Consider the following 27,045-nt stretch of genomic DNA (forward strand, 5'->3'; position numbering starts at 1 on the left):
ATTCCAACCGTCTGCTTCGACGTAAAGGTGTTGTGGTGTGTGAATGTCATTACGGCACGGTGTTTATGAGTTGGTTTGTGTGTGTGTGTGGGGGGGGGGGGCTGTCGATCTAGGTTGCAGTGCCGGAATTTGCTGGTGGTAATTAATTTTTTTTTTCTAGCTGTGATGTTTTGTGTATTTATGAAGTATTGAATGTGATTTAATTTATGTAAAGATGATTGATTTGTGGACTTTTGGGATTGTGGTTTTATTTTTCGCAGTTGTAGGTGTTGGTTTTTTGGCATCAGTAGCTGTGGTGGACCCATATAGGTCACCGGAAATGACCGATTCCCATTTTCATAGTTGTGTGTGTTGATGTTTTAGTATCGTCATCTGAGGTTGACCTATGTAGGTCAAGGGAAATGTCTGATTCCAATTTTCGTACTTTTAGTTATGGGTATTGGTGTTTTGGTATGGTCACCTATAGTTGACCTATATTGTTCAAGGGAAGTGTCTGATTCCTGCAGATTTTTGTTGGTGTAACAGAATGCTGTATTTTTTTTTCTTTTTGTTCTTCATTTTGTGTTTTGGGATCATGGTGTGTTTTTTTTACTAGCTTGTCCTCACCCTAAAACCCCCAACTTCCCGCAGTTGTCCCATTGGTTTGATTGTATTTTTGGTGGGAAATGTTGTTGTATTATTTATATGTATCTTCGTGTTTGTTGCCATGTGTATGTAGTGACGTCATAGACACACTTAAAATAGCCATTTCCGGCATATTGATGACGGGTGGAATCAGACACTTCTGTATCAAATAGTCTTTCAAACACAATGTAAACCGTGCCTTATCTGAAACCAAGTTTTTAATGGTTGCTGACTTGCTGGCAGTTTACTGAAAATACATGTTCCTGAATATTGGACCCCTTTTGGACAAAGGTAAGTAATTTTAGGTCTTTATGTAGATTGCTGTTCCCATTTCTAGTACTGATATTATGTATTAAGCTATTGGTTGGAAATACTTGTAACAAATTTCATTAAGGAATAAATATACTAGGAAGCAGTGGTTAGAATACAAAGTTCCTTGAACAAGTTCCTACATGATGTTCTTGAATTGATACCACAAACTATTTTTATTACACGCTTTTACATGCGAAAAACTTTTGCTACGTTTGATAAGTTACCACAGAATATGCTCCCTTGTGAAATAATAGAATGAAAAAATGTGGTATGCCCTTCCCAACTGAATTTATTATCGAGTTGTAGTCCCAGAAATGTAACACTGTCAACCTTTTCGATCTGCATGTCTTCATATGTTATAAACATGCTGTCGCTGGAGAAATCGAGCAGTTTGCAAATCTGACATAAAACTTGGATTAGCGTACTCACACTTTCCCCAATAGGACTAGCTTTTACAGCTCAGGAGTAAACGAATCTGTCACATTACGTATATTTTTTGTTGTATTACAAGGCTGTACACTTTATTCTATTATGTGAGCAGCACAAGAAATTAAGCTTCGAATTTAACCTACAGTACTCAGTTTACATATTACTTCATACTTAAAAACGCACGTTGTTAACATTTTACTTAAACAGTGCTTTGGCGAAGTTCCGCGTACTTTCTGTCGCAGCTGCGAAGATAATATTTCTAATAGCGACCGATAACGTACAAACATATAATATGAAACACTAATAATCGTTCTAACATCAACTAAAATGTACCCGGAGTTAATAAGCTAAGGTTATGACACGATTCATACGACATTCCTGCCATTTCACACTACTCGCAGTTATACTGATAACTAAACTGATGGATTCCAACTATGTCGTTATTTAACTGTCGGAGTTATCGGTATTCGCTAGCGAAAAATAAATTGGCAGTTATTAATAACGGTTAAGGATAACGGTTATCAAAGAATAACTGGAACTGTGATAACGGCTACTCCAGAATAACCGTTTGGCCCACCTCTACTCAGTCAGTACCTTTACTGCGGGTAGGGCGGCGAGTGTGGAGGAGGAGGAGGAGGAGGAGGAGGAGGGGGACCCGCCCTTCGGAGCAGGTAAAATCGTGGCAAATGTCCGCACACCAGACAACACTGTCGCTCTTGTGAAAGTGGTGCTTAACAGAGAGCAGGGCAGAGCGCGGGGACTCACCGGCGGTGTAGGCGGGGTTGGCGAAGGTGACGACGAGTCCGGCCTCGAGCGCGCCGTGGACGGCGACCAGGAACTCGGGGCTGTTGGGCAGCACGATGCCCAGCACCTCCCCCGGCTGCATGCCCAGCTCCGACAGCAGAGCCCAGGCGAGCCGCCGGCACTGGTCGCGCACCTCGCCGTACGTCAGGCTGCGGCCCGTCTCCGCGCACGTCTGTGGACAGCACAGTAAAACCTCCGGTTGCCATGCTTTTTCACACCTCTATTTTACCGAGCGGGGTATTTGGACTACCCCAAAAGAGTTTTGTGTTTTATTCTAATATTTGTTCTCAGATTTCGTTATTTCCATTGAATGGGTTTATTTAGTATTGAAAAACAGCTTTTCAGGTTATTAGAAGTATTTAATTAGGTCACAGATACAACGTATAAAATTTTTTTATATCATTCACTAAATTCAGTACTCAACGAATAGAAAATTAATAATCTATGTACCTCAAAACGAGGATAATGGAATGTAGTCGAACTAAGTCGGGTGATGCTGAGGAATTAGATTAGGAAATGACACACTTAAAGTAGTAAAGGAGTTTTGCTATTTGGGGAGCAAAATAACTGATGATGGTCGAAGTAGAGAGGATATAAAATGTAGACTGGCAATGGCAAGGAAAGCGTTTCTGAAGAAGAGAAATTTGTTAACATCGAGTATTGATTTAAGTATCACGAAGTCGTTTCTGAAAGTATTTGTATGGAGTGTAGCCATGTATGGAAGTGAAACATGGACGATAAATAGTTTAGACAAGAAGAGAATAGAAGCTTTCGAAATGTGGTGCTACAGAAGAATGCTGAAGCTTAGATGGGTAGATCACAAAACTAATGAGGAGGTATTGAATAGGATTGGGAAGAAGAGGAGTTTGTGGCACAACTTGACAAGAAGAAGGGACCGGTTGGTAGGACATGTTCTGAGCCATCGAGGGATCACAAATTTAGCATTCGAGGGCAGCGTGGAGGGTAAAAATCGTAGAGGGAGACCAAGAGATGAATACACTAAGCAGATTCAGAAGGATGTAGCTTGCAGTTAAGTACTGGGAGATGAAGAAGCTTGCACAGGATAGAGTAGCATGGAGAGCTGCATCAAACCAGTCTCAGGACTGAAGACCACAACAACAACATGTACCTCAACAGTCCGCCTGGGTTCCCGGGTTCGATTCCCGGCGGGGTCAGGGATTTTCTCTGCCTCGTGATGACTGGGTGTTGTGAGATGTCCTTAGGTTAGTTAGATTTAAGTAGTTCTAAGTTATAGCGGACTGATGACCATAGATGTTAAGTCCCATAGTGCTCAGAGCCATTTGAACCGTTTTGAACCTCAACAGTCACTGCAGTAAAGTAACACAAGACTTTTTTCAACTTTTCAGTCAAGTACATTTTTGCACTGCATGCACTTCTCAGTAACAGTTTCTTCTCCGTGTATATTACAAACAGGTTTCTTGCACGTTACACAACAGAATTTTGTTTTCCGTTTTTCGTTTCTCTTGCAATCTTGACATCGTTGTGGCATTGGTAACTTGGAACACTGGGTCTGGATCACTGCTGTAGGAATTGCAATACCACAAGCTTTCAGTGCATCTTGCACATCTTTACGAAGACCGTTGATATTTTTGGCTCTTTCTTCGTGTTGCCTTTGCTGAGTCCAAATGCCAGTTCAACCCGAAGAGTTTACGTCGGCTTCGGTTATTCTGCTGCCATCCAGGAATCTTTGAGTGTAGAGAATATATGCATTCATTGCTGCAATATCTATCATTTCCATGAGGATTCTTAGTGGCCACCACCTCGTTCCTCTAACACAACTGTATTCTGTTGTCATTTTGTCCCCATTATCTACAGCACCTTTCGTTTTGTTGTAGTGCAGTATGATTTCGGGTTTGTGTTCACTTTCTTCACCACTCACTTGTCTCTCATCATGCTGAGTAGAGAGCAGTATTACCGCCTTTCCCTTCTTTGTAACATAGGAAACTGAGGTCAAGTCATTTGTGAAACCAAACATTGAAGAGTGAACTTCTCTCTTTCTGTATGGCAAGAATTCCTTCTGAATCTCTTTCTTATTGGAACGCAATGTACCAACCAATGTCGTGTTTCGTTTTAGCAGTTCAGTAGCCAATGGAATACTGGTGAACAAATTATCAGTTGTTACACCATGACTTTTATTCAGTAATGGTTTCATCAGATCCAAAACAACTCTCTGTCCTTGATTCACTTTCCTGTGTAAATTTGGATCCATAATGAGTAAGATGTCTTCACAACAGCACAATCCCAAATTTTAATGCCATACTTGCCAGGGTTGCTCTTCATATAAAGCCTAAAAGGGCAGTTTCCTCGGTACGTTGCTAATCGTTCATCAATAGTTACGTATTCATAAGGATAAAAATTCTTGCGCAAGTTAGACTGAAATTTGTCGAACACTACCCTGATGGCTTGTAGCTTGTCCTTGGTTTCTTCAATTCTCTGCGCTCTTGTGTCTCTGTTGTCAAATCGCAAGAATTTCAGTATAGACAAAAATCGGTTTCTTGACATGGCAGCAGAAAAGAATGGTGGTCCAAAGGCAACATTACCTCCCCACGGATCGGAAGCACTTGTGCGATGTCCATGAGAACGACCAGCTCCTATTAGAATTGCTAATACAGCGTACACTTCAGTTGCATTTATATCTCTCCATGTCGTTTCATTCGAAGAATGAGTTGCATTACACAAAGCAATTACTCGTTTGGCTTCCCTGTCCGTTTCTTCTACAATGATGCTCACGGTTTCCGGTGAGGTAAATAATAGAAATGACTGTTATTGTTTTTCAATCATTCACTGGGCCAGGTATTACGTTCAAAATGTTGCGACGTTGACGCCGCCCAACTTTTGGTTGTTCACTAGAAAATTGTAGTCCACTTCTAGAAACAAACAAATCTCCAGTGTCTCCGTCTTCTTCTTCTTCTTCTTCTTCTTCTTCTTCATCCTCTCCTTCTTCTTCTACTTGTTCACGTGAAAGTGTAGTGACTTCTGATATTTCATCATCAGCTTCCTCTGATGCTATGATATGGTCTTTGTCAAGAGGTTCCACATATTCATTCAGTTCATTATCAATGTCCCATTCATTTTCATAGTCACTGACATCAGAATTGTATAGAATTTCCATGATCTCTTTGGTAGAAAGTCCTTTGGACATCCTTACTTGCAGATGAAATACTGACTCGTGTAATTTAAGGCTCAACAGTGAACGTCAAATTCAACTCAACAGTAGTAACCAGCAACAATAACAAACATTGGATCTATGGCAAAACTCAACAAAGAAAATGAATGACAGATATATTTCCCAAAATCTTCTTTTTCTGCAAATAAGAAAATGAGACGTTTCATACCAAGCGGGGTAGTCTCACAACCCCACCAACAAATGACCTGAATGATAAAGCCAAAAAAATTAGACAGTCGTGAGTGTGGATTCAACGTCAACCATTTTGGTACAAAGTCATGAAACCACAGGCATGTGGCCCTTCAGATGACATTATTATAGGGAAAAAATCAACCTGGGGTAGTCAGAATACCCCGCTTGGCAATGCGAGGGTTAAGCCTTGAACACTCACCAGCATGCTGGGCACTGTCCTCTCTGGAGGGTCCAAAAAGCCTACATTGTACTTCCATAAGGATCAACGTTATGACCACTAGTCCCGTACATCACCGTACGAGAGGCTTTGCTCCATCTCTGCGCACATTTGTCGACATAACAGTAATACTGCACACACGATATGTGTTTGCAGTTGCGAATAGGGGCAATAATTTTACTGGAATTACTTAACTTACTGGCTGATCAAAAAGTCAGTATAAATTTGAAGACTGAATAAATCACGGAATAATGTAAATAGAGAGGTACAAATTGACACACATGCTTGGAATGACATAGGGTTTGATTAGAACCAAAAAAAATACAAAAGTTCAAATTTTGCAATAAAAAATCGAATTTTTCGCAAATTTCACCCTTCATCTGCCCTTAAGGCAACGCAGTTGCGTGTTCAACACAAGTCGGTACGTGCACTAAGTGCGCGGTTCCAATATGTTCCAAAGACGCGCACGAAAATGCGATTTTTCAAGCAGTTATATCTCGGGTTGTACTGATCAGAGAGATAAGAGATGAAGTGTTTTGGCTATCCCTCGGCCTAACGACCCTTTGTTTACTTCTCGGAAGGACAGGCATACTGTAACTATGATACAGTACAGGTTCAAAAGTTCAAACACTTCACACTTCTTCCAGCCCTTCTTCTAGGCGCTACAGTCTGGAGCCGAGCGACCGCTACGGTCGCAGGTTCGAATACTGCCTCGGGCAGGGATGTGTCTGATGTCCTTAGGTTAGTTACGTGTAATTAGTTCTAAGTTCTAGGCGACTGATGACCTCAGAAGTTAAGTCGCATAGTGCTCAGAGCCATTTGAACCATTATTTGACTCAGATTATAGCTGTACATTCTTCAGACATTTGTTTAGAAACGCCGTTTTCCCGTTTCCGAACGTCTTTATCCATTCTCAACATACATCCGAAAAACCACTATTTTTTTGGGTGCCAAAAAATTGTGGGGATTGCCATTTTTATAATTTCTGTTCATGGCAGATTCTCGAAATCGTTACATATTCTTAAGATGATGTTCTCGGGGACCTTGAACCTTTTTACGCTATCATTATCCGTTGCCGAAGTCCAGAGGTTCAAAGTTACCGTACTTATGCACTTAAAATATGCTCCTGTCTTCCGACCTGAGGCGTAAATGCACCGGGTGATCAAAAAGCCAGTATAAATTTGAAAACTGAATAAATCACGGAATAATGTAGATAGAGAGGTAAAAATTGACACACATGCTTGGAATGACATGGGGTTATATTAGAACTAAAACAAAACAAAAGTTCACAAAATGCCCGACAAATGGTGCTTCATCTGATCAGAATAGCAATAATTAGCATAACAAAGTAAGACAAAGCAAAGATGATGTTCTTTACAGGAAATGCTCAATATGTCCACCATCATTCCTCAACAATAGCTGTAGTCGAGGTACAATGTTGTGAACAGCACTGTAAACCATGTCTGGGGTTGCATTGGCGTCGGATGTTGTCTTCCAGCATCCCTAGAGATGTCGGTCGATCACGATACACTTGCGACTTCAGGTAACCCCAAAGCCAATAATCGCACGGACTGAGGTCTGGGGACATGGGAGGCCAAGCATGACGAAAGTGGCGGCTGAGCACACGATCGTCACCAAACGACGCGCCAAGAGATTTTTCACGCGTCTAGCAATATGGGGTGGAGCGCCATCCTGCATAAACATCCTACGTTCCAGCAGGTGTTTATCAGCCAGGCTGGGGATGATACGATTCTGTAACATATTGGCGTACCTCTCACCCGTCACGGTAGCAGTTACAAAACCAGAATCACGCATTTCCTCGAAGAAAAAAGGCCCGATAACGGTAGATGTGGTAAATCCAACCCATACCGTGACTTTCTCGTCGTGCAATGGAGTTTCCACGACAGTTCTAGGATTTTTGGTAGCCCAAATTCTGCAGTTGTGGGCGTTGACAGACCCTCGGAGCGTGAAATGAGCTTCGTCGGTCCACAACACGTTACTCAACCAATCGTCATCTTCCGCCATCTTTTGAAACGCTCACACCGCAAATGCCCTCCGCTTCAATAAATCGCCAGGCGTTCACGATGCCGATGGATTTTGTACGGATAGCATCGGAGGGTACGCCTCAGTGCCAACCAAACAGTAGTGTATGGAATGCCGGTGCGACGTGCACCTGCACGAGCGCTGACTACCCCGTGCATAGACGAACCCGCTACAGTCTCCACTTCTTCCTGAACTGTGTCAGCAGCATTACGCCTTGTGCTCGGTCAGCCACTACGGGGTCCATCGTTTAAACAACCCGTGGCTTCGAACTTCGAAATCATTCTCGCCACAGCTGCATTTGTCAACGGACCTTTACCCGTTCGAATTCCCTTCCTATGCCCATAGGATCGTAACGCTGAACTAGCACATTCCCCATTCTGATAATGTAGCTTCACTAAAAGCGTCTTTTCAGGTAACGTCAACATGCTGCGACTGCTGGCGGATCTGATTCTCTCTCTCATTACAGCTCCTTTTATACACGATTGTCATGCGCTGTCACTGACGTTTTGCTGTCCAGCGCCATCTGTCGGACATTTTGCGAACTTTGTTTTTAATCTAAGAAAACCCCATGTCATTCCAAGCATGTGTGTCATGTCTTACCTCTCTATCTACATTATTCCGTGGTTTATTAAGTTTTCAAATTTATACTGACTTTTTGATCACCCGGTACTTACTTACTTACACTGGCCACATAAACCGCAGATGTCCCGGGTTCGATTCCCGGCGGGGTCATGGATTTTCACCTGCCTCGAGATGACTGGGTGTTTGTGTTGTCCTCATCATTTCATCATCATTCATGAAAGTGGCAAGATTGGACTGAGCAAAGTTTGCGAATTTGTACGCAGTTGAGAGCCCTACAAACCAAACATCATCATGAAGTGCAGCTGGTCATTGGCCTCAGTCCAGCCTCCCACACCTACCTGCCAGCTGCATCATCATCTCTGAGACCCAGTACCTGCACGTCTCCCACGGTATTGTACTTACATCTCGTTGTCGGCTGCCCTAATGGTCTCCTCCCTTCAGCTTCTTCATCCACTACTGCCTTACCATGTTCTCCCCTCTTCTCCTCGTATGTCCCTATCACACGAGTCTTTTAGTTTTCTCACTTGCTACAATGTTACGTAGTGTGTATAATAGACAGATTTCTCTTTTTCCTTATTCTCCACTGCTCATTTTCTTTCACTGGTTCATACATTTTTCTCAGTACTTTATTTTCAAAAGTGAGCCGTGTATCGACTCGTGCTACACGTTGTGTTTAAATTGCATTGGTTTTCCTTTTCTTCCCCTGACTTGTTTGTTTGATTTGTTGTCTGTCATTAAGTGACAGCTTGGTTTGTCTTTTCCCTCTCCTATCGATCGTTTTTGCTTCCGGGAAACTGCTATGGAGGAAGTGAGATCTTTGACCGGTTGTAGCCTCGTGTAGTGGCGCGGAAGTAGGGGCGCTGAGAGAGTCTGGTGGACAGTGGAGGGCAGTGTGGCTCGCCAGCGCGAAGCAGGCGTGGTCTGTTGTACCGAGTCGCCACGTGATGTATGTCGGTTGTGCGTAACGAGCGGGTCGAGTTGACGGAAGAGCTCCCCGCGGGTTGGCTGTATACAGAATCGCCCCACGAGTAGTTGCTGTTCATTTCGCCTTGCTGGGACGTTAACAAGCCTCTTTAAATCCTCCGTTTCAACACTGGAGTTTAAAAAGGAGACACCTGACATGCAGGAGTGATCACTTCGCGTCAACGTTGCAGAGAAGACGTGAACTCCGGTGACAGAGCGTGTTGTCGCGTGACCGTGGCGTGTTGGGTACGCTGGCGACGCGTGCGCGGTCGGATGTGTGGATCCTTGCCGTCGGAGGTCGTGTACTGCCTGTTCGAGCATAATTGCAAGCTAGTGGAAAGTTTAATCATTAAGTAATAAGTATGCGTAACCATTGTATCTTCTGCCTTGTGGCCTCCGGCGACCGGGTTTCCTGTCCCTGGCACCGGTGTCATTGAAGACAGTGATCTTTCCTCCTCCTCTCGTTACTGCCCGATGGGAGGTGTAGTTTTGGCAGTTTAATTATTTCGCTATTCTGTCGTGTGTTATGAGTAAATTCGTGCTTCTTGATGGTTCATCATGTGCTCGCTCATTCAGAACTGTGTGGTGTAATGTTTCCTTGCACGAGGTCAGCTCTAATTCTGTCAGCAAGTTAAGCCATCTTATAACAAGTTTTCGCTGGCTGAAAGTCGGCGCAGTGACCAGCCTGAGAGTGGCAATTGTGTTTACGGGCGTATTTAAATTGGTCATTATTCTGCCTAGCCTGAGCATCCCTGAGTGGGTGATTCGTGGCCGCCTTACACGGGTCCGTCGAATCTTTTGTGTTCTAATGATATTCCAGGACACTTTTGTTTAAAACTTTTTTAAATTCCTCCACTCCTTTATTGCCATTAATCGCGTGTTTGCTGAGACCTTTGATTTTTTCTTAATGGTGGTGTTGGTAGCTTCACTATCTCACCGTACTTTATTAACAAAGTTCTGTATTTACTTTAGTAGCCTGTTTACTAATGTTGTTTGAATTTTTGAAACTGTTGTAATGTTGTAAATTACTTGATTCCCGTTAGCGGCGTGTTTTGAAAGGTTGTTTATTGCCGTACTGTTACTTTCTGTAAGTTATGAATAAAACATTTGTGTGTGAAAATCTCAACTCGACGGTAAACTACTAGAAATTTGGCCCCGTTTCCCAACTTGTAGTGTGGCTTGTAGTAACCGTGGTAAAAATTACTGTTTTGAACAGCGCGCCGCAGCGCGTAGTGTGAAGCAGTCGCCCTCCGTTTCTGGCGGTGGCGCCGCTGTGGCAATCGCAGCTTTGGTGTCTCCCTCTGGTGGGAAAGGGGAAAGGTTGCCTGTTCACGTGCATTTGAGGGGCGCTATGAGCTCGGCAGTCGGTCAGCTGGAAGCCGGGTCAGTGTGGCGCAGTCAGTGTCTGTCGGTCGTCCGGAGTGCTAGTATGTGTTAGGCCGCCAGTCTGCCCGAGTTGCTCGGACAACGGTGATTGGCGATTAGATCGGTGGGTTGGTCGGTCGCGCACTGGGACACAAGATGACTTGTCCGCCTTGAGCGTCGGCGCATGTGAGGTCGCCACGTGAGTCCAGTGGGCAGCACCGTCTAGCGAGGGGTAGTGGCTTCGCGGCCGACACGAGAGCAACAGGAGTCAACCCACGACATCGGTCTGGCCGGGGCGAGCTGCGACGCCGTGAGACGGCAGATCGGCGCGCGTTCCTGCGTCCGTTGAAGCGGCTGGCAGCGGACGGTTCGGGAGAGCGTTTTAGGGGGTGCTGCGCCAGGTCTTCGCCAGATATCGCAGTTTATTAGAAGTTAAGTGATTCGCGATATGTTGTTTCATTTACTTGTTAAATTCTACTTGTTTTCTTGGGCAGTCTCTCGTCCCCAGCTTGCTCGTTTGTCTCTCGTCCGCATTTGTTAGGCAGTTAGTGTCTGTCTGTCTGTCTGTCTGTCTGTCTGCCGTACGTTAATAGCTGCCTCTGTCATGTTTGTCGGGTTCGGTGTTAACGAATTTATTGCTTGAAGTGTAACGGCCGAATTCCTGAAATATGTTTTTATCTTGCCTATCATCTTGAGAGGCGATATATGTGTAATGTAGAGCATGTTTGTATATTTTATGTAAGACTGCATTTTATGGGTTTTTATTTAAATGGTCATTTTAGTATATAAAGTTGCCACCCTTCCTCTGTAAGAGTGTTTTTTTTTTTTCTTTAAATCAAGTTGCACCTTCGGTGGCAAGTTAATCTTTTAATCTTAGTGTTTTGTACTATTTCCATCCCTCCTACGGGGTGCATAGTTTATGTGCTTGTGTGAGTTGTTCAAATTTTTAGTTTAAAGTAATCTGGTGTGTTGCAGATTTGCAGCAGTGTAGTCTTTCAGAGGTTGTTGTGAGCGGTCGTGACTACGGCCGTGTCAAAAGGGAGCGGCAAGGTTCTCAGCCCGAAAGCTCATACTGTCAAAAATTTGTTCTTTCTGCCTCTGAATAAATTGTAACTTGATATTTGGAGAGTGCTTTCTCATTATAATTTTAAATCTGTTTCTAAAAAAATAAGAAAAAGGGTTTTTAGGAATAAAATTTCCATTTGTTGAAAGAAATTTGATTTGTTTTCATCAGTTACCCACTGGCAACTACTTCGACGCTCACATAGTGTGATTAAATCTGTTAATGTTCTTGATGAATTGCTAGTAAATAAAGTAAATTCTTAAGAAAAAGTTTAGAAAGTAAATTCATGGTTCCGAGTTTTTATTTATTTTTTTGTCAGGGTCTGTGTCTCGTTTGTGTAGCACACTATTGGTTTGATGATTGTCTGATATATTCTTCGTTTTGTTCGCCTGGAGAGTAGCTTATATCTTATTATGTTATATAGCTCCTAGACATCTTACCCCAGCTTGACTTCTCATTGCAATCTCTTGTTCTACAAGACTTTGTTGGTTGATGCTGACACTGAGGTACGTGCATGATTGTGTCTTATGTATTGTTAGGTTCCTGATTGTTGGATGGTTTGGTCCTAACTGAGCTCTTCATTCTATTACTATGAATTTTGTTTTACTTTCATTTATACTCAGACCTACTTTCTTAGTTTCTTCCATCAGTACAATTCCCATTTTCTTCATGTCTTCCTTGCTCTTTCCTATCACCACAATATCATCTGCAAAACCCAGAGCATTTATCTTTTTCCCTGTGTTGACACACGCACATTCTTGTGTTACTCTCCTCAGGGTGCTGTTGAGTGCTAAACTGGACAGGGTTGGTGATATAATATCTCCCTGTATCATTCCTGTTTTTACCTCCAATGTTTCTGAGAACTCCCCCTATACTTTCACACCACATTTTGAGTTCATCACACATCAGCTTTATCAGCTTGTCCGGTATCCCACAGTCTATGTAATGGAATGACAGCTGTGAAAATTTGTGCTGGACGGGACTCTACCCATATTTCCCATTTACCTCGAATGGTTGCCATACCAATAGGCTATCTGAGTGCACTTCATGAACAGACTGAAGCTTCCATATGTCATCAACTGTCTGTTTACAACTGGCACTTGTATTCCCATTATGTACAATCCCATACAGGGAAGACACTGTAACAAAGTCGATTGCTCGTTGCCAATAAATAAATTCGATATTGCAGTGCCCGTGCAAATGAACATCCCATCACACTTCTGAACAACACAGGTATCGTATACTGTACGAACTCACCAGCACCTTACATTACACATAGGGTAGCATTCTATTTAAAGAGACTACAAATTAATATCGGATTTAGGACCACTGCTTCCACACATCAGTGTACATCAGGCTGCATTCCATCTCCACACATGTTGCTAATACAACATCAATACTGTATACAGTCAGTAGCACTGTGTTTCGGACACTGGACAATATTCTGGACGGAGTGACAAAAATTCTGTATACATTTATTGCTCCCTCATCTTGCCAAACATCGGGCTGTGACCAATCTCCAAGTATGTCTACCAACAATGCACCAAAGCCACACACATCACACCAGGTGCGGATCCAAGGGGTGGGAGTGCTACGGAGCTTATGAGCGCCCAAAAATTTTTACTAATATTCTCATATAAACATAAAAAAAGTTTTGTATCACCCCAGTTACTAGAGATCCTGAAGACAAACGTTAACTGTGTATACCGTATCACAGACACAGTCCCTTTGACTGTTCAGAGATGTAAACAGGCATATATGAGCAGCACCTATTAGATGGAGGTGGTCCGACAGCCGATCAGTTCCAGGCATTCCAGCAGGAAGGAGGTGCACGACCTGTGTTCTGCAGTTCAACCATGCCTAGACACTCAATAACGCAGTTAGATCGCGTCCGCATTGTAACTTTGTGCCAGGAAGGCGTCTCAACAAGGGAAGTGTCCAGGTGTCTTGGAATGAACCAAAGCGATGTTGTTCGGACATGGAGGAGACACAGAGAGACAGGAACTGTCGATGGCATGCATCGCTCAGGTCGTCTAAGGGTTACTACTATAGTGGATGACCGCTACCTAAGGACTATGGCTCGGAGGAACCCTGATAGCAACGCCACCATGTTGAATAATGCTTTTCGTGCACCACAGGACGTCGTGTTACGACTAAAACTGTGCGCAATAGGCTGCATGATGCGCAACTTCACTCCCGACGTCCCCCGCGAGGTCCATCTTTGCAACCACGACACCATGCATCGCGGTACAGATGGGCCCAACAACATGCCGAATGGACCGCTCAGGATTGGTACCACGTTCTCATCACAGATGAGTGCCGCATATGCCTTCGGGCAGACAATCATCAGAGACGTGTTTGGAGGCAACCCAGTCAGGCTGAACGCCTCAGACACACTGTCAAACGAGTGCAGCAAGGTGGAGGTTCCCTGCTGTTTTGGGGTGGCATTATTTGGGGCCGACGTACGCCGCTGCTGATCATGGAAGGTGCCGTAACGGCTGTACGATACGTGAATGCCATCTTCCGACCGATAATGCAACCAAATCGGCAGCATGTTGGCGAAGCATTCGTCTCATTCTTGTGAATGACTTCCTTCAGGATAACGACATGGCCTGACTAGAGTGGCCAGCATGTTCTCCAGACATTAACCCTATCGAACATCCCTGGGATAGATTGAAAAGGGCTGTTTAAGGATGACGTGACCCACCAACCACTCTTTGGGATCTATGTCGAATCGCCGTTGAGGACAAGCTGGACCAACAGTGCCTTGATGAACTTGTGGATAGTATGCCACGACGAATACAGACGTTCATCAATGCAAGAGGACGTCCCACTGAGTATTAGAGGTACCAGTGTGTGCAGCAGTCTGGACCACCACCGCTGGAGATCTCGCTGCGTGGTGGTACAACATGCGACGTGTGGTTTTCATGAGGAATGAAATAATATTGTCCTCAAGTACATCGCCCTTGTATAAACGCTCTATATACTCCTTCCACCTTTCTGCCTTCCCTTCTTTGCTTAGAACTGGGTTGCCATCTGAGCTCTTGATATTCATACAAGTGGTTTTCTTCTCTCTAAAGGTCTCTTTAATTTTCCAGTAGGCAGTATCTATCTTACCCCTAGTGAGACAAGCCTCTACATCCTTACATTTGTCCTCTAGCCATCCCTGCTTAGCCATTTTGCACTTTCTGTCGATCTCATTTTTGAGACGTTTGTATTCCCTTTTGCCTGCTTCATTTACTGCATTTTTATATTTTCTCCTTTCATCAATTAAATTCAATATTTCTTCTGTTACCCAAGGATTTCTATTAGCCCTCGTCTTTTTACCTCCTTGATCCTCTGCTGCCTTCACTACTTCATCCCTCAGAGCTACCCATTGTTCTTCTACTGTATTTCTTTCCCCCATTCCTGTCAATTGTTCCCTTATGCTCTCCCTGAAACTCTCTACAACCTCTGGTTCTTTCAGTTTATCCAGGTCCCATCTCCTTAAATTCCCACCTTTTTGCAGTTTCTTAATTTTCGATCTGCAGTTCATAACCAATAGGCTGTGGTCAGAATCCACATCTGCCCCTGGAAATGTCTTACAATTTAAAACCTGGTTCCTAAATCACTGTCTTACTATTATATAATCTATCTGATACCTTTTAGTATATCCAGGATTCTTCCAGGTATACAACCTTCTTTTATGATTCTTGAACCAAGTGTTAGCTATGATTAAGTTATGCTCTGTGCAAAATTCTACAAGGCGGCTTCCTCTTTCATTTCTTGCCCCCAATCCATATTCACCTACTATGTTTCCTTCTCTCCCTTTTCCTACTGACGAATTCCAGTCACCCATTCACTACCTGAATAATTTCTTTTATCTCGTCATACATTTCATCAATTTCTTCATCATCTGCAGAGCTAGTTGGCATATAAATTTGTACTACTGTAGTAGGCATGGGCTTTGTGTCTATCTTGGCCACAATAATGCGTTCACTATGCTGTTTGTAGTGGCTAACCCGCACTCCTATTTTTTTTATTCATTATTAAACCTACTCCTGCATTACCCCTATTTGATTTTGTATTTATAACCCTGTAATCACCTGACCAAAAGTCTTGTTCCTCCTGCCACCGAACTTCACTAATTCCCACTATATCTAACTTTAACCTATCCATTTCCCTTTTTAAATTTTCTAACCTACCTGCCCGATTAAGGGATCTGACATTCCACGCTCCGATCCGTAGAATGCCAGTTTTCTTTCTCCTGATAACGACGTCCTCTTGAGTAGTCTCCGCCCGGAGATCCGAATGGGGGACTATTTTACCTCCGGAATATTTTACCCAAGAGGACGCCATCATCATTTAACCATACAGTAAAGCTGCATGTCCTCGGGAAAAATTACGACTGTACTTTCCCCTTGCTTTCAGCCGTTCGCAGTACCAGCACGGCAAGGCCGTTTTGGTTAATGTTACAAGGCGAAATCAGTCAATCATCCAGACTGTTGCCCCTGCAACTACTGAAAAGGCTGCTGCCCCTCTTCAGGAACCACATGTTTGTCTGGCCTCTCAACAGATACCCCTCCGTTGTGGTTGCACCTACGGTGCGGCCATCTGTATCGCTGAGGCAGGCAAGCGTCCCCACCAACGGCAAGGTCCATGGTTCATGGGGGAACATAGGGGGAAACAATTAAAGGAAACAACTCTCCTTGTGTGTATACTCGCACAGCCACAGTCTGCAGAATTGTGTTCACAATTTTAATGCTTAGTGAAGTACTGATAATGGAGAATCAGTATTGGGTTTCCACAAGGGTGAATTTTATACTGAGTAAAGTATCATGTTGTCGAAGTTTTGCGAGTATGTTACTACAATAGTTCTTAAATCAATTGCATGACATATGTACTTCTAAAATTTTCAGACCACTGTTCTTCAAATACTGTTTTTGTCGTAACCGCAATTTCGAGGAAGTTGTGATAGAGACGTACTAAGCAATGATGTAAAATAATAATAATTACATTAAAACATTTAATATCCTTATTTCTATTATTAAAATCGTTGACACCTTAAAAGTGGGAAGTGATGGCAAGCACTGTAAGGCATCAGTCAATATTCTGGATTGAGGGACCAAAAAAAATCTCCGCAGATATCAACTCCATAATAATGTCATACAGGGAAGGACAGAAAAAAACCACCTTTGAAGGATTCCTACAAGGTTCCATGTTACATCGACTGTTCTCGTACCTTGTCAGACGCCGAACTATACCCTATCTCCGTGGATCTCTTTCAACACCAGCACCGCACTGGATAGCATTGTGTCTGACAGGGCACGATATCAGTTCTGGATTTACATAAGGGTTAGTGTTAGGATCACTGCCCCTGCACTCACTGCATGTCGGGCTGTGCTTGATCTCTCCACATGTACAATAATACCTTACACACTCAGCTGCATTGTGTTCCAGACATTGGGTAGCATTCCGTGTGGAATAACAACGAAATCAGTATTGTACTTCCACAACGTTCAATGTCAGATACATGTCATAGAATATGTGTCTGTCAAAGCCACAATGCATGCACTCACCAGCATCTTATACAACACATTGAGAAACATTCTACATTTACGTCTACGTATATACTGTGAAAGCCACTGTGAACTGCATTTGCCATTGTAGGTAGCGTATATATCAGGGTTTCTTCCGGATCCATTTCTGTCTGGAACGTGGGAAGAATAACTGCTTAAAGGTCTCTGTGAGCTTGTCTTCGCAGGTCCTACTGGAGCTATATGCTGGGGGTCTTTACATTCCTCATTGAAAACTGGTTCTTGAAAATTAGCGCCTATCTTAAAGAGCCTGTCAGTTTAGTTCTTTCAGCATTTTTGGGACACTCTCCTGCAAGTCCAACAGACCTGTGACCATTAATACTGCCTTCCGTTGGTATCTAAAAAACGTCTTGCCAAACCTGTTTTGTACAAGTCAGTGCACTTGATCGATATTCTACAATATGTGGTTCTGACTGTTTTGAGAAGTCTCGTGGTCCGTCCTGCTCCTCTCATCACTTCATTGTTTGAGACTCCGTCAGTCCTTTTCGTGTTCAACACTCTCCTCCAACGCCACATCTCGAAAGTTTGTACTCCTTTCTTTCCCGCCTTTGTCAGCGTCCTACACTCATGCTCATAAATTAAGGATAAAGCTGATACATGGTGAAACAACGCTCTGGTGAGAGGTTTGCGGGTTTAAATCACCTCGGGGTATGACCATGCGGTGCATCTGACCTGCGGTCGTCGCACGGTGGCGCTGGCAGCAGTCCACATACGCGGGGGTGTGTTGGTGCTTTTGTCAGAGTACGGTGCTGCGAGTAAGTGTGAAGACGTTTTGAGACGTGCTAATGGTGACTGTGTGTTGAAAATGGCTCAAAGAACACATATTGATGACGTTATGAGGGGTAGAATACTAGGGCGACTGGAGGATGGTCAAACACAGCAGGTCGTAACACGGGCCCTCCGTGTGCCACAAAGTGTGATCTCAAGATTATGGTAACGATTCCAGCAGACAGGAAACGTGTCCAGGCGCTACAGTACGGGATGTCTACAGTGTACAACACCACAAGAAGACCGATACCTCACCATCAGTGCCCGCAGATGTCCACGGAGCACTGCAGGTAGCCTTGCTCGGGACCTTAACGCAGCCACTGGAACAGTTGCCTCCAGACACACAGTCTACAGACGACTGAACAGACATGGTTTATTCGCCTGGAGACCTGCAAGGTGCATTCCAGTGACCCCTGGTCACAGGAGAGCCCGTAAAGCCTGGTGTCAAGAAGACAGTACATGGTCATTGGAACAGTGGTCCCAGGTTATGTTCACAGATGAGTCCAGGTATAGTTTGAACAGTGATTCTCGCCGGGTTTTCATCCGGCGGGAGCCAGGAACCAGATACCAACCCCTTAATGTCCTTCAAAGGGACCTGTATGGAGGTCGTGGTTCGATGGTGTGGGGTGGGATTATGATTGGTGCACGCAAACCCCTGCACGTCTTTGACAGAGGAACTGTAACAGGTCATGTGTACCGGGACGTCATTTTGCACCAGTATGTCGGCCTTTTCAAGGTGCAGTGGGTTCTACGTTCCTCCTCATGGATGATAACTCACGGCCCATCGAGTTGCCATCGTGGAGGAGTACCTTGAAACAGAAGATATCAGGCGAATGGAGTGGCCTGCCTGTTCTCCAGACCAAAAACCCATCGAGCACGTCTGGGATGATCTCGGTCGACGTATCGCTGTACGTCTTCAAACCCCTACGACACTTCAGGAGCTCCGACCGGCACTGGTGCAAGAATGGGAGGCTGTACCTCAGCAGCTGCTCGTCCATCTGATCCAGAGTAAGCCAACCCGTTGTGCGGCTTTTGTACGTGTGCATGGTGCTCATATCCCATATTGTTGTCGGGGTACTTGCGCAGAAAACATTGGCGTTTTGTAGCACATGTGTTTCGGGACGGTTTTATCAACTTATCACCAATACCGTGGACATACAGATCTGTGTCGTGTGTGTTCCTTATGTGCCTATGCTATCAACGCCAGTTTTGTGTAGTGCCACGTTTTGTGGCACCACATTCTTCAATTATCCTTAATGTATTAGCATGAGTGTAGTTTCTGCCTTGTACACGCGTATGTTCTAAATGTATTTCATTAAGGATTGGTTCCTGGTAGTCAAGTAGACACTGTTTGGCGTTGTCAGTGCCATCACCTGGATAACATATTCTTTTTCTTGGGATATTCTAGATTTAACACCCGTTTTACTTCTGTGATACAACATCCGCGGTACCTGAAGGAAGTCGTGTCAGGTTTCCGCCTTCAAGATGCAAGAATAGATTGTGTTCAGTTTTTTTCATTTTTTGTGATCTTCATCTAGCACTTCTCTATTAAGATTTAATATTAATCTAGTGAAGTGCCTTCCAATGGCCTTGCCGCAGTGGATACACCAGTTCCCGTGAGATCACCGAAGTTAAGCACTGTTGGGCGTGGCAGGCACTTGGATGGGTGACCATCCGGCCGCCATGCGCTGTTACCATTTTTCGGGGTGCACTCAGCCTCGTGATGCCAATTGAGGAGCTACTCGACCGAATAGTAGCGGCTTCGGTCAAGAATACCATCATACCGACCGGGAGAGCGGTGTGCTGACCCCATGCCCTTCCTATCCGCAGCCTCCTTTGAGGATGACACGGCGGTCGGATGGTCCCGGTAGGCCACTCGTGGCCTGAGGACTGAGTGCTAGTGAAGTGCCTTCAGTGGCACGTCTTTAGTTCTGACCAAGAAGGCAATGCCAACTGCAAAACTGGTCCTTCTGAACCATTCTCCGTTGTTATCTAATTGCTGCTGATTTTCGAGAATCTCTTCACTGCATTTTGTATGTACGAACATAGTATTCTGACAGTTTCACATGGTTGTATAAACTTACTATGAGTTGTGCTCAAATGGGTGGAGAGCACTGAAAACTCAGTCTTAACTTCTCTATTTTTTTATTAATCCTGTCTCGAAACTTTTTGGTCTGATGGCGTATGTATTGATAATTTCACTATCAAAACTGAAAAGCGGAGATAATTTAATCTGGGTACTCATACGGCAATTATAAATTTCGATAACGCCTTCGATCGAGTCAACAGAAAACTCCTATGGCAGATCCCTAAAGAATACAAGTATCCTGAACACACTATACGCAGTATTAAAATATTATACAAAAATACGAGATAGTGATTGACCTGACAAAATCAGGAACGTGAACAACGAATTACGAATCGAAGGGTCCGAGAGGGATGCAGTCTTTCATATAAGCTTTTCAAATGTAGCACATCTAGACGATGCCTTACAAATGGTGGAAACATTACTTAAACCCAAAGCAATCATAACTGACGACAGCAGTACATTGCAGTTGTTTTTTTATGGTGATCTCGTAGTTGCGGACAATTCAGAAGACAAGCTGCAATTCGCTATACATATACTGTTATACTGAATCATATCTGATCCGACTAAAGTTTATTGATCTCAGATAATAAAAGTAAAGTGTTGGAATCCGTAGGAAAATATACATTTGGTAAAAAAATAACTATTAGTAGTAATGCAGCTAATTAGGCTGTGATATCAGGTACAATAGAGACAACGATAAGCATAGAACTGAACAGGTTCTGGGCTATGAGTAGAACAATTAAATGCAATCTGTCAGGAAGAAAAATAATAACGTAACTAAATTTTGATAAAGCTATGAGGGTTTCAGAGCATCTTTAGGGAAATGGGACATGGGTAACGTAACCATATAGAGGCAGCATGGATGCAATTCGTTGGATGCATGAGAGGATATACATTACTGAGTGAGATAAGAAATAATGTAGACAGAAAAGACATTAAAGTTTTTAATATCATTGATAAAATACGACAGTTTATAAATATGATGGGAAATAGCAGATTCCCAAAATCATAGCCTTCGGTAGTGGCGGAGCGGTTCTAGGCGCTTCAATCTGGAACCGCGCGACCGCTACGGTCGCAGGTTCGAATCCTGCCTCGGGCATGGATGTGTGTGATATCCTTAGGTTAGGTTTAAGTAGTTCTAGGGGACTGATGACCGCAGATGTTAAGTCCCATAGTGCTCACAGCCATTTTTGAACCCAAAATCATACTTACGATTACAAACTTCTAGGGGGAAGAGCAGGTAAGAGAGAGGCATGAACGACAGATGTAAAGGCAATATCCGGAGTCCCACGGGGAAGTGTGATAGGACTGTTGCTGTTTACAGTATGTATAAATGATCTAGTAGAAAGCGTCGGATGCTCTTTAAGGCTATTCGCAGATGATACAGTTGTCTGTACCAAATTAGCAACGTCAGAAGATAGTAAGAATTTGCAGAACGACCTGCAGAGAATTGATGAATGGTGCAGGCTATGGCAGTTGGTCCTGAACGTAAATGAATGTAACATATTGCGCATACATAGGAAAAGAAATCCACCACCAGTACTGTACAGCTACACTATTGATGAGGAACAGCTGGGGACAGCGTCTGCCGTAAAATATCTAGGCGTAACTATCCAGAGCGACCTTACGTGGAATGACCACATATAACAGATAGTGGGAAAAACACCCATAAGACTCAGATTCATCGAAAGAATCTTAAGGAAATGCAACACATCCACGAAAGAAGTGGCTGGGGTATCGTCTCAGTTGTGCGACTGGATTAGTGATTTCCTGTCAGAAAGGGCGCAGTTCGTAGTAATAGACGGCAAATCATCGAGTAAAACTGAAGTGATATCAGGTGTTCCCCAGGGAAGCGTCCTGGGACCTCTGCTGTTCCTGATCTATACAAATGACCTGGGTGACAATCTGAGCAGTTCTCTTAGGTTGTTCGCAGATGATGCTGTAATTTACCGTCTAGTAAGGTCATTCGAAGACCAGTATCTGTTGCAAAGCGATTTAGAAAAGATTGCTGTATGGTGTGGCAGGTGGCAGTTGACGCTAAATAACGAAAAGTGTGAGGTGATCCACATGAGTTCCAAAAGAAATCCGTTGGAATTCGATTACTCGATAAATAGTACAATACTCAAGGCCGTCAATTCAACTAAGTACCTGGGTGTTAAAATTACGAACAACTTCAGTTGGAAAGGCCACATAGATAATATTGTGGGGAAGGCGAGCCAAAGGTTGCGTTTCATTGGCAGGACACTTAGAAGATGCAACGAGTCCACTAAAGAGACAGCTTACACTACACTCGTTCGTCCTCTGTTAGAATATTGCTGCGCGGTGCGGGATCCTTACCAGGTGGGATTGACGGAGGACATCGAAAGGGTGCAAAAAAGGGCAGCTCGTTTTGTATTATCACGTAGTAGGGGAGAGAGTGTGGCAGATATGATACGCGAGTTGGGATGGAAGTCATTAAAGCAAAGACGTTTTTCGTCGCGGTGAGATCTATTTACGAAATTTCAGTCACCAACGTTCTCTTCCGAATTCGAAAATATTTTGTTGAGCCCAACCTACATAGGTAGGAATGATCATCAAAATAAAATAAGAGAAATCAGAGCTCGAACAGAAAGGTTTAGGTGTTCGTTTTTCCCGCGCGCTGTTCGAGAGTGGAATGGTAGGGAGATAGTATGATTGTGGTTCGATGAACCCTCTGCCAAGCACTTAAATGTGAATTGCAGAGTAATCATGTAAATGTAGATGTAAGCGCTTGTTCTCTAGATTCTTGAGTATTGTTCATCTATCTGGGATGCCTATCAGGTAGGACTGATAGAGGAGATAGAGAAACTGGCAGACGTTACAAGAGAGACGTTGTGCATAACGTAGAGATTTGCTATTGAAATTTCGGGACAGCATTTTTCAGGAGGAGTCGGACAACATATTATTTCCTCCCCCCCTCCCCCTCCCCAATACACTCGCGTATTGAGCACGAGGAGAAAATTCAAGAAATTACAGCCAATACAGAGGCTTACCGACAATCATTCTTCCCACGCACTATTCGCGAGTGGAATAGGGTTGGAGGGATCAGATAGTGTTAAGTACCCTCCGCCACACACCATTAGGTGGCTCGCGGAGTATGGTGTAGATGAGATGTAGATCATTTGGCTGGAAACTGTTTGAACGGAGAATTAGGAGAAGACTGTATGTTATCCAAGAATAAAGATTGTGTAGCAAGAGATATTCTTAAACTGTTAAAAACTGCAATATATCTTATAACGCGTAACAGAAAAATGAAAATGCATACAGAACTACAGAGATCAGAAATGTAGATTATAAGAATTAATTTAAGAACAGTATACCAGCTCAAATCAAACAACTTCAGCTTCTTTTAAAATGGTGATTCCGTAGTTCAAACATAGTAATTTAAAATTAGACTTAACGTAGTAATATCGGTTGTTAAATCTGCTTCTGTTTTCCTATCAATTACGACCCTTCATAGGACTGTATAGGTTTTCGGAACGACCGCTCTTGGTGACTAGATGAAGTTTTTAGTTACGGCTTTGGCTCACTATTTCTCAGAGGCTCTCGCTTCCGTCGTTACATCGACTTAGTGAAGTCAATGTTGCGTATAAGTCGTCATCGTCTGACGTTCTAAGGGCCGACTACAAAAATAATTTATGAAGTAAGCAAGAAAAAACCGCTCTTCCGCAATATATACACTCCTGGAAATGGAAAAAAGAACACATTGACACCGGTGTGTCAGACCCACCATACTTGCTCCGGACACTGCGAGAGGGCTGTACAAGCAATGATCACACGCACGGCACAGCGGACACACCAGGAACCGCGGTGTTGGCCGTCGAATGGCGCTAGCTGCGCAGCATTTGTGCACCGCCGCCGTCAGTGTCAGCCAGTTTGCCGTGGCATACGGAGCTCCATCGCAGTCTTTAACACTGGTAGCATGCCGCGACAGCGTGGACGTGAACCGTATGTGCAGTTGACGGACTTTGAGCGAGGGCGTATAGTGGGCATGCGGGAGGCCGGGTGGACGTACCGCCGAATTGCTCAACACGTGGGGCGTGAGGTCTCCACAGTACATCGATGTTGTCGCCAGTGGTCGGCGGAAGGTGCACGTGCCCGTCGACCTGGGACCGGACCGCAGCGACGCACGGATGCACGCCAAGACCGTAGGATCCTACGCAGTGCCGTAGGGGACCGCACCGCCACTTCCCAGCAAATTAGGGACACTGTTGCTCCTGGGGTATCGGCGAGGACCATTCGCAACCGTCTCCATGAAGCTGGGCTACGGTCCCGCACACCGTTAGGCCGTCTTCCGCTCACGCCCCAACATCGTGCAGCCCGCCTCCAGTGGTGTCGCGACAGGCGTGAATGGAGGGACGAATGGAGAAATGGAGACGTCTTCAGCGATGAGAGTCGCTTCTGCGTTGGTGCCAATGATGGTCGTATGCGTGTTTGGCGCCGTGCAGGTGAGCGCCACAATCAGGACTGCATACGACCGAGGCACACAGGGCCAACACCCGGCATCATGGTGTGGGGAGCGATCTCCTACACTGGCCGTACACCACTGGTGATCGTCGAGGGGACACTGAATAGTGCACGGTACATCCAAAGCGTCATCGAACCCATCGTTCTACCATTCCTAGACCGGCAAGGGAACTTGCTGTTCCAACAGGACAATGCACGTCCGCATGTATCCCGTGTCACCCAACGTGCTCTAGAAGGTGTAAGTCAACTACCCTGGCCAGCAAGATCTCCGGATCTGTCCCCCATTGAGCATGTTTGGGACTGGATGAAGCGTCGTCTCACGCGGTCTGCACGTCCAGCACGAACGCTGGTCCAACTGAGGCGCGAGGTGGAAATGGCATGGCAAGCCGTTCCACAGGACTACATCCAGCATCTCTACGATCGTCTCCATGGGAGAATAGCAGCCTGCATTGCTGCGAAAGGTGGATATACACTGTACTAGTGCCGACATTGTGCATGCTCTGTTGCCTGTGTCTATGTGCCTGTGGTTCTGTCAGTGTGATCATGTGATGTATCTGACCCCAGGAATGTGTCAATAAAGTTTCCCCTTCCTGGGACAATGAATTCACGGTGTTCTTATTTCAATTTCCAGGAGTGTATTTAGACGTTAGACTTCTGTATTGGCAATCAAAACAGGTGACGCGGGAGGGGCAAGAGGTGTAATCGAAACTACGTCGCACAGTTTATGTTGCCATTAACAACCAATACGGGCCCTCCGACTTACCTTAGAAGATAGGCGGGCGGTAAACAAACTCACATTCATGGCACGTGCAGATTACTACTACTAGTACTACTCCTACTACTACTACTACATCATCATCATCTTTACTCCGCAAGTACTTTGTGTACGATTGCCACTCCCCACTTTTCCTGTTCCAGTCGTGGATGGCATTTGCCTTAGATGCGGTTAGTCTTAAGTGGCCGTTTCATTTTAAACCGCTTAGTATGCGCCCTCTCAGATATTTTATGATTGTGAACCGCTTCCTGTGTTTGTTCTGCAGTCGTTTAATCATACAATAATAGTTCTTTCTGGCAATTTATGAGCACGATATTACAGTTGTTCACGCTGACAGTCAATTGTCAGTCCCTGCACAAAGCGTCGAACCTCTGCAAGTCATCCCGCATTTCGCTACAATTTTCTAGCGTTGCGACTTCTCGGTATACATCGTCATCATCCGCGAAAAACTACATGGAACTTCCTGCGTTATATACTAGCTCATTTACATATATTGTGAAATGTAATGATCCTATAACATTCCCTTGGGCTATCAGAATTATATCAACATTGTAAAGTATATTCTTCAGGCTATGTCAACCAATGGAATTTGATGTAATAGCTCGACCCTTTCAGACCTGAATTTTTCCTGCAGGATCGAATTTTTTTAATCCTCTGATGCTCTTAGATAATTTTAGACGCAAGTGTTGTTAAAATATATGCATCCGTTTTCAAAATGTACTTTGTACATACTTGTGTACACTAGGTCTCAATCAACACTGAAATCATTATGGACCTAAACACTTTATTCACATCGTGCAGCTCACATATAAACCTTACATCCATTTACATAGCCTTGCAGTGTTGTTTCACACACTAAGCAGCCATTTTTATTACAGCTGTTGATATGCCAGGCTGATGTATAGGATGCGCTAACCATACGCCATTCTGGCAGTGTGCCAGGGTGGCGTAGTGGTTAGTGCATTTGCCTAGTGATCAGGAGACTAAGGTTCGAATCCCGGCCTTGGCACGAATTTTCATTCGTCGTTTGAGTCTGCATATATCCACGATAGATGACTGTGTTGAAAAGGTCTCTAGAGCCATATAGTTTCATTTGATGCCGGACTTCGGAATGGCGTGCAGACTGTGCTGACATCCAGCATAGGAAGAGAAAGCTGCGTGGAATGGGACCTTTCTGTCCCTACACATGTGACGGGCTGTTGAGTTGCAGAATTCCACACTCTTAAGACCCGCCAATAATTAAAGGGTTACACTTGTTGAGTGAAAAAAAAATGTTCTTACGTCTTTCGGCACTGCAGTTATCTCAAAGTAGGCCCATAGTCTTCTGTAAATTCGATCGTTAACAGTAGAGAGAACAGACAGAATTTTTCTCCTTGAACATGACCAATGTTATTATGAAAGATATGGAACATAATGCAAATGATTTAGCTGATAGGCTCGTCGGTAAAATTAGCTCTCGTATTTCAGAAAACAGATCAATGCTTAACTGTGATAACAGTGATAATCACTGTCTCTGACACTGAAACACGAAGGACTGCCGACTGCTGTTTTTTCTTTCACAATATAATAAA

The 27,045-nt window shown here is 44.1% G+C and overlaps 1 protein-coding gene across 1 annotated transcript in view; it reads right to left on the reverse strand.

Annotated features, from left to right (window-relative positions):
* Positions 1–27,045, reverse strand: part of LOC126210659 (probable 4-coumarate--CoA ligase 1) — a 505,973-nt gene that overhangs the window by 184,931 nt on the left and 293,997 nt on the right. The window contains exon 2 of the mRNA XM_049939990.1: positions 2,131–2,341. Within this exon, the coding sequence (XP_049795947.1) occupies positions 2,131–2,341 (211 nt within the window). The remainder of the gene's footprint in view (positions 1–2,130; positions 2,342–27,045) is intronic.

Source organism: Schistocerca nitens, chromosome 10, assembly GCF_023898315.1.
Source record: "Schistocerca nitens isolate TAMUIC-IGC-003100 chromosome 10, iqSchNite1.1, whole genome shotgun sequence".
In the NCBI taxonomy this organism is placed as follows: domain Eukaryota; kingdom Metazoa; phylum Arthropoda; class Insecta; order Orthoptera; family Acrididae; genus Schistocerca; species Schistocerca nitens.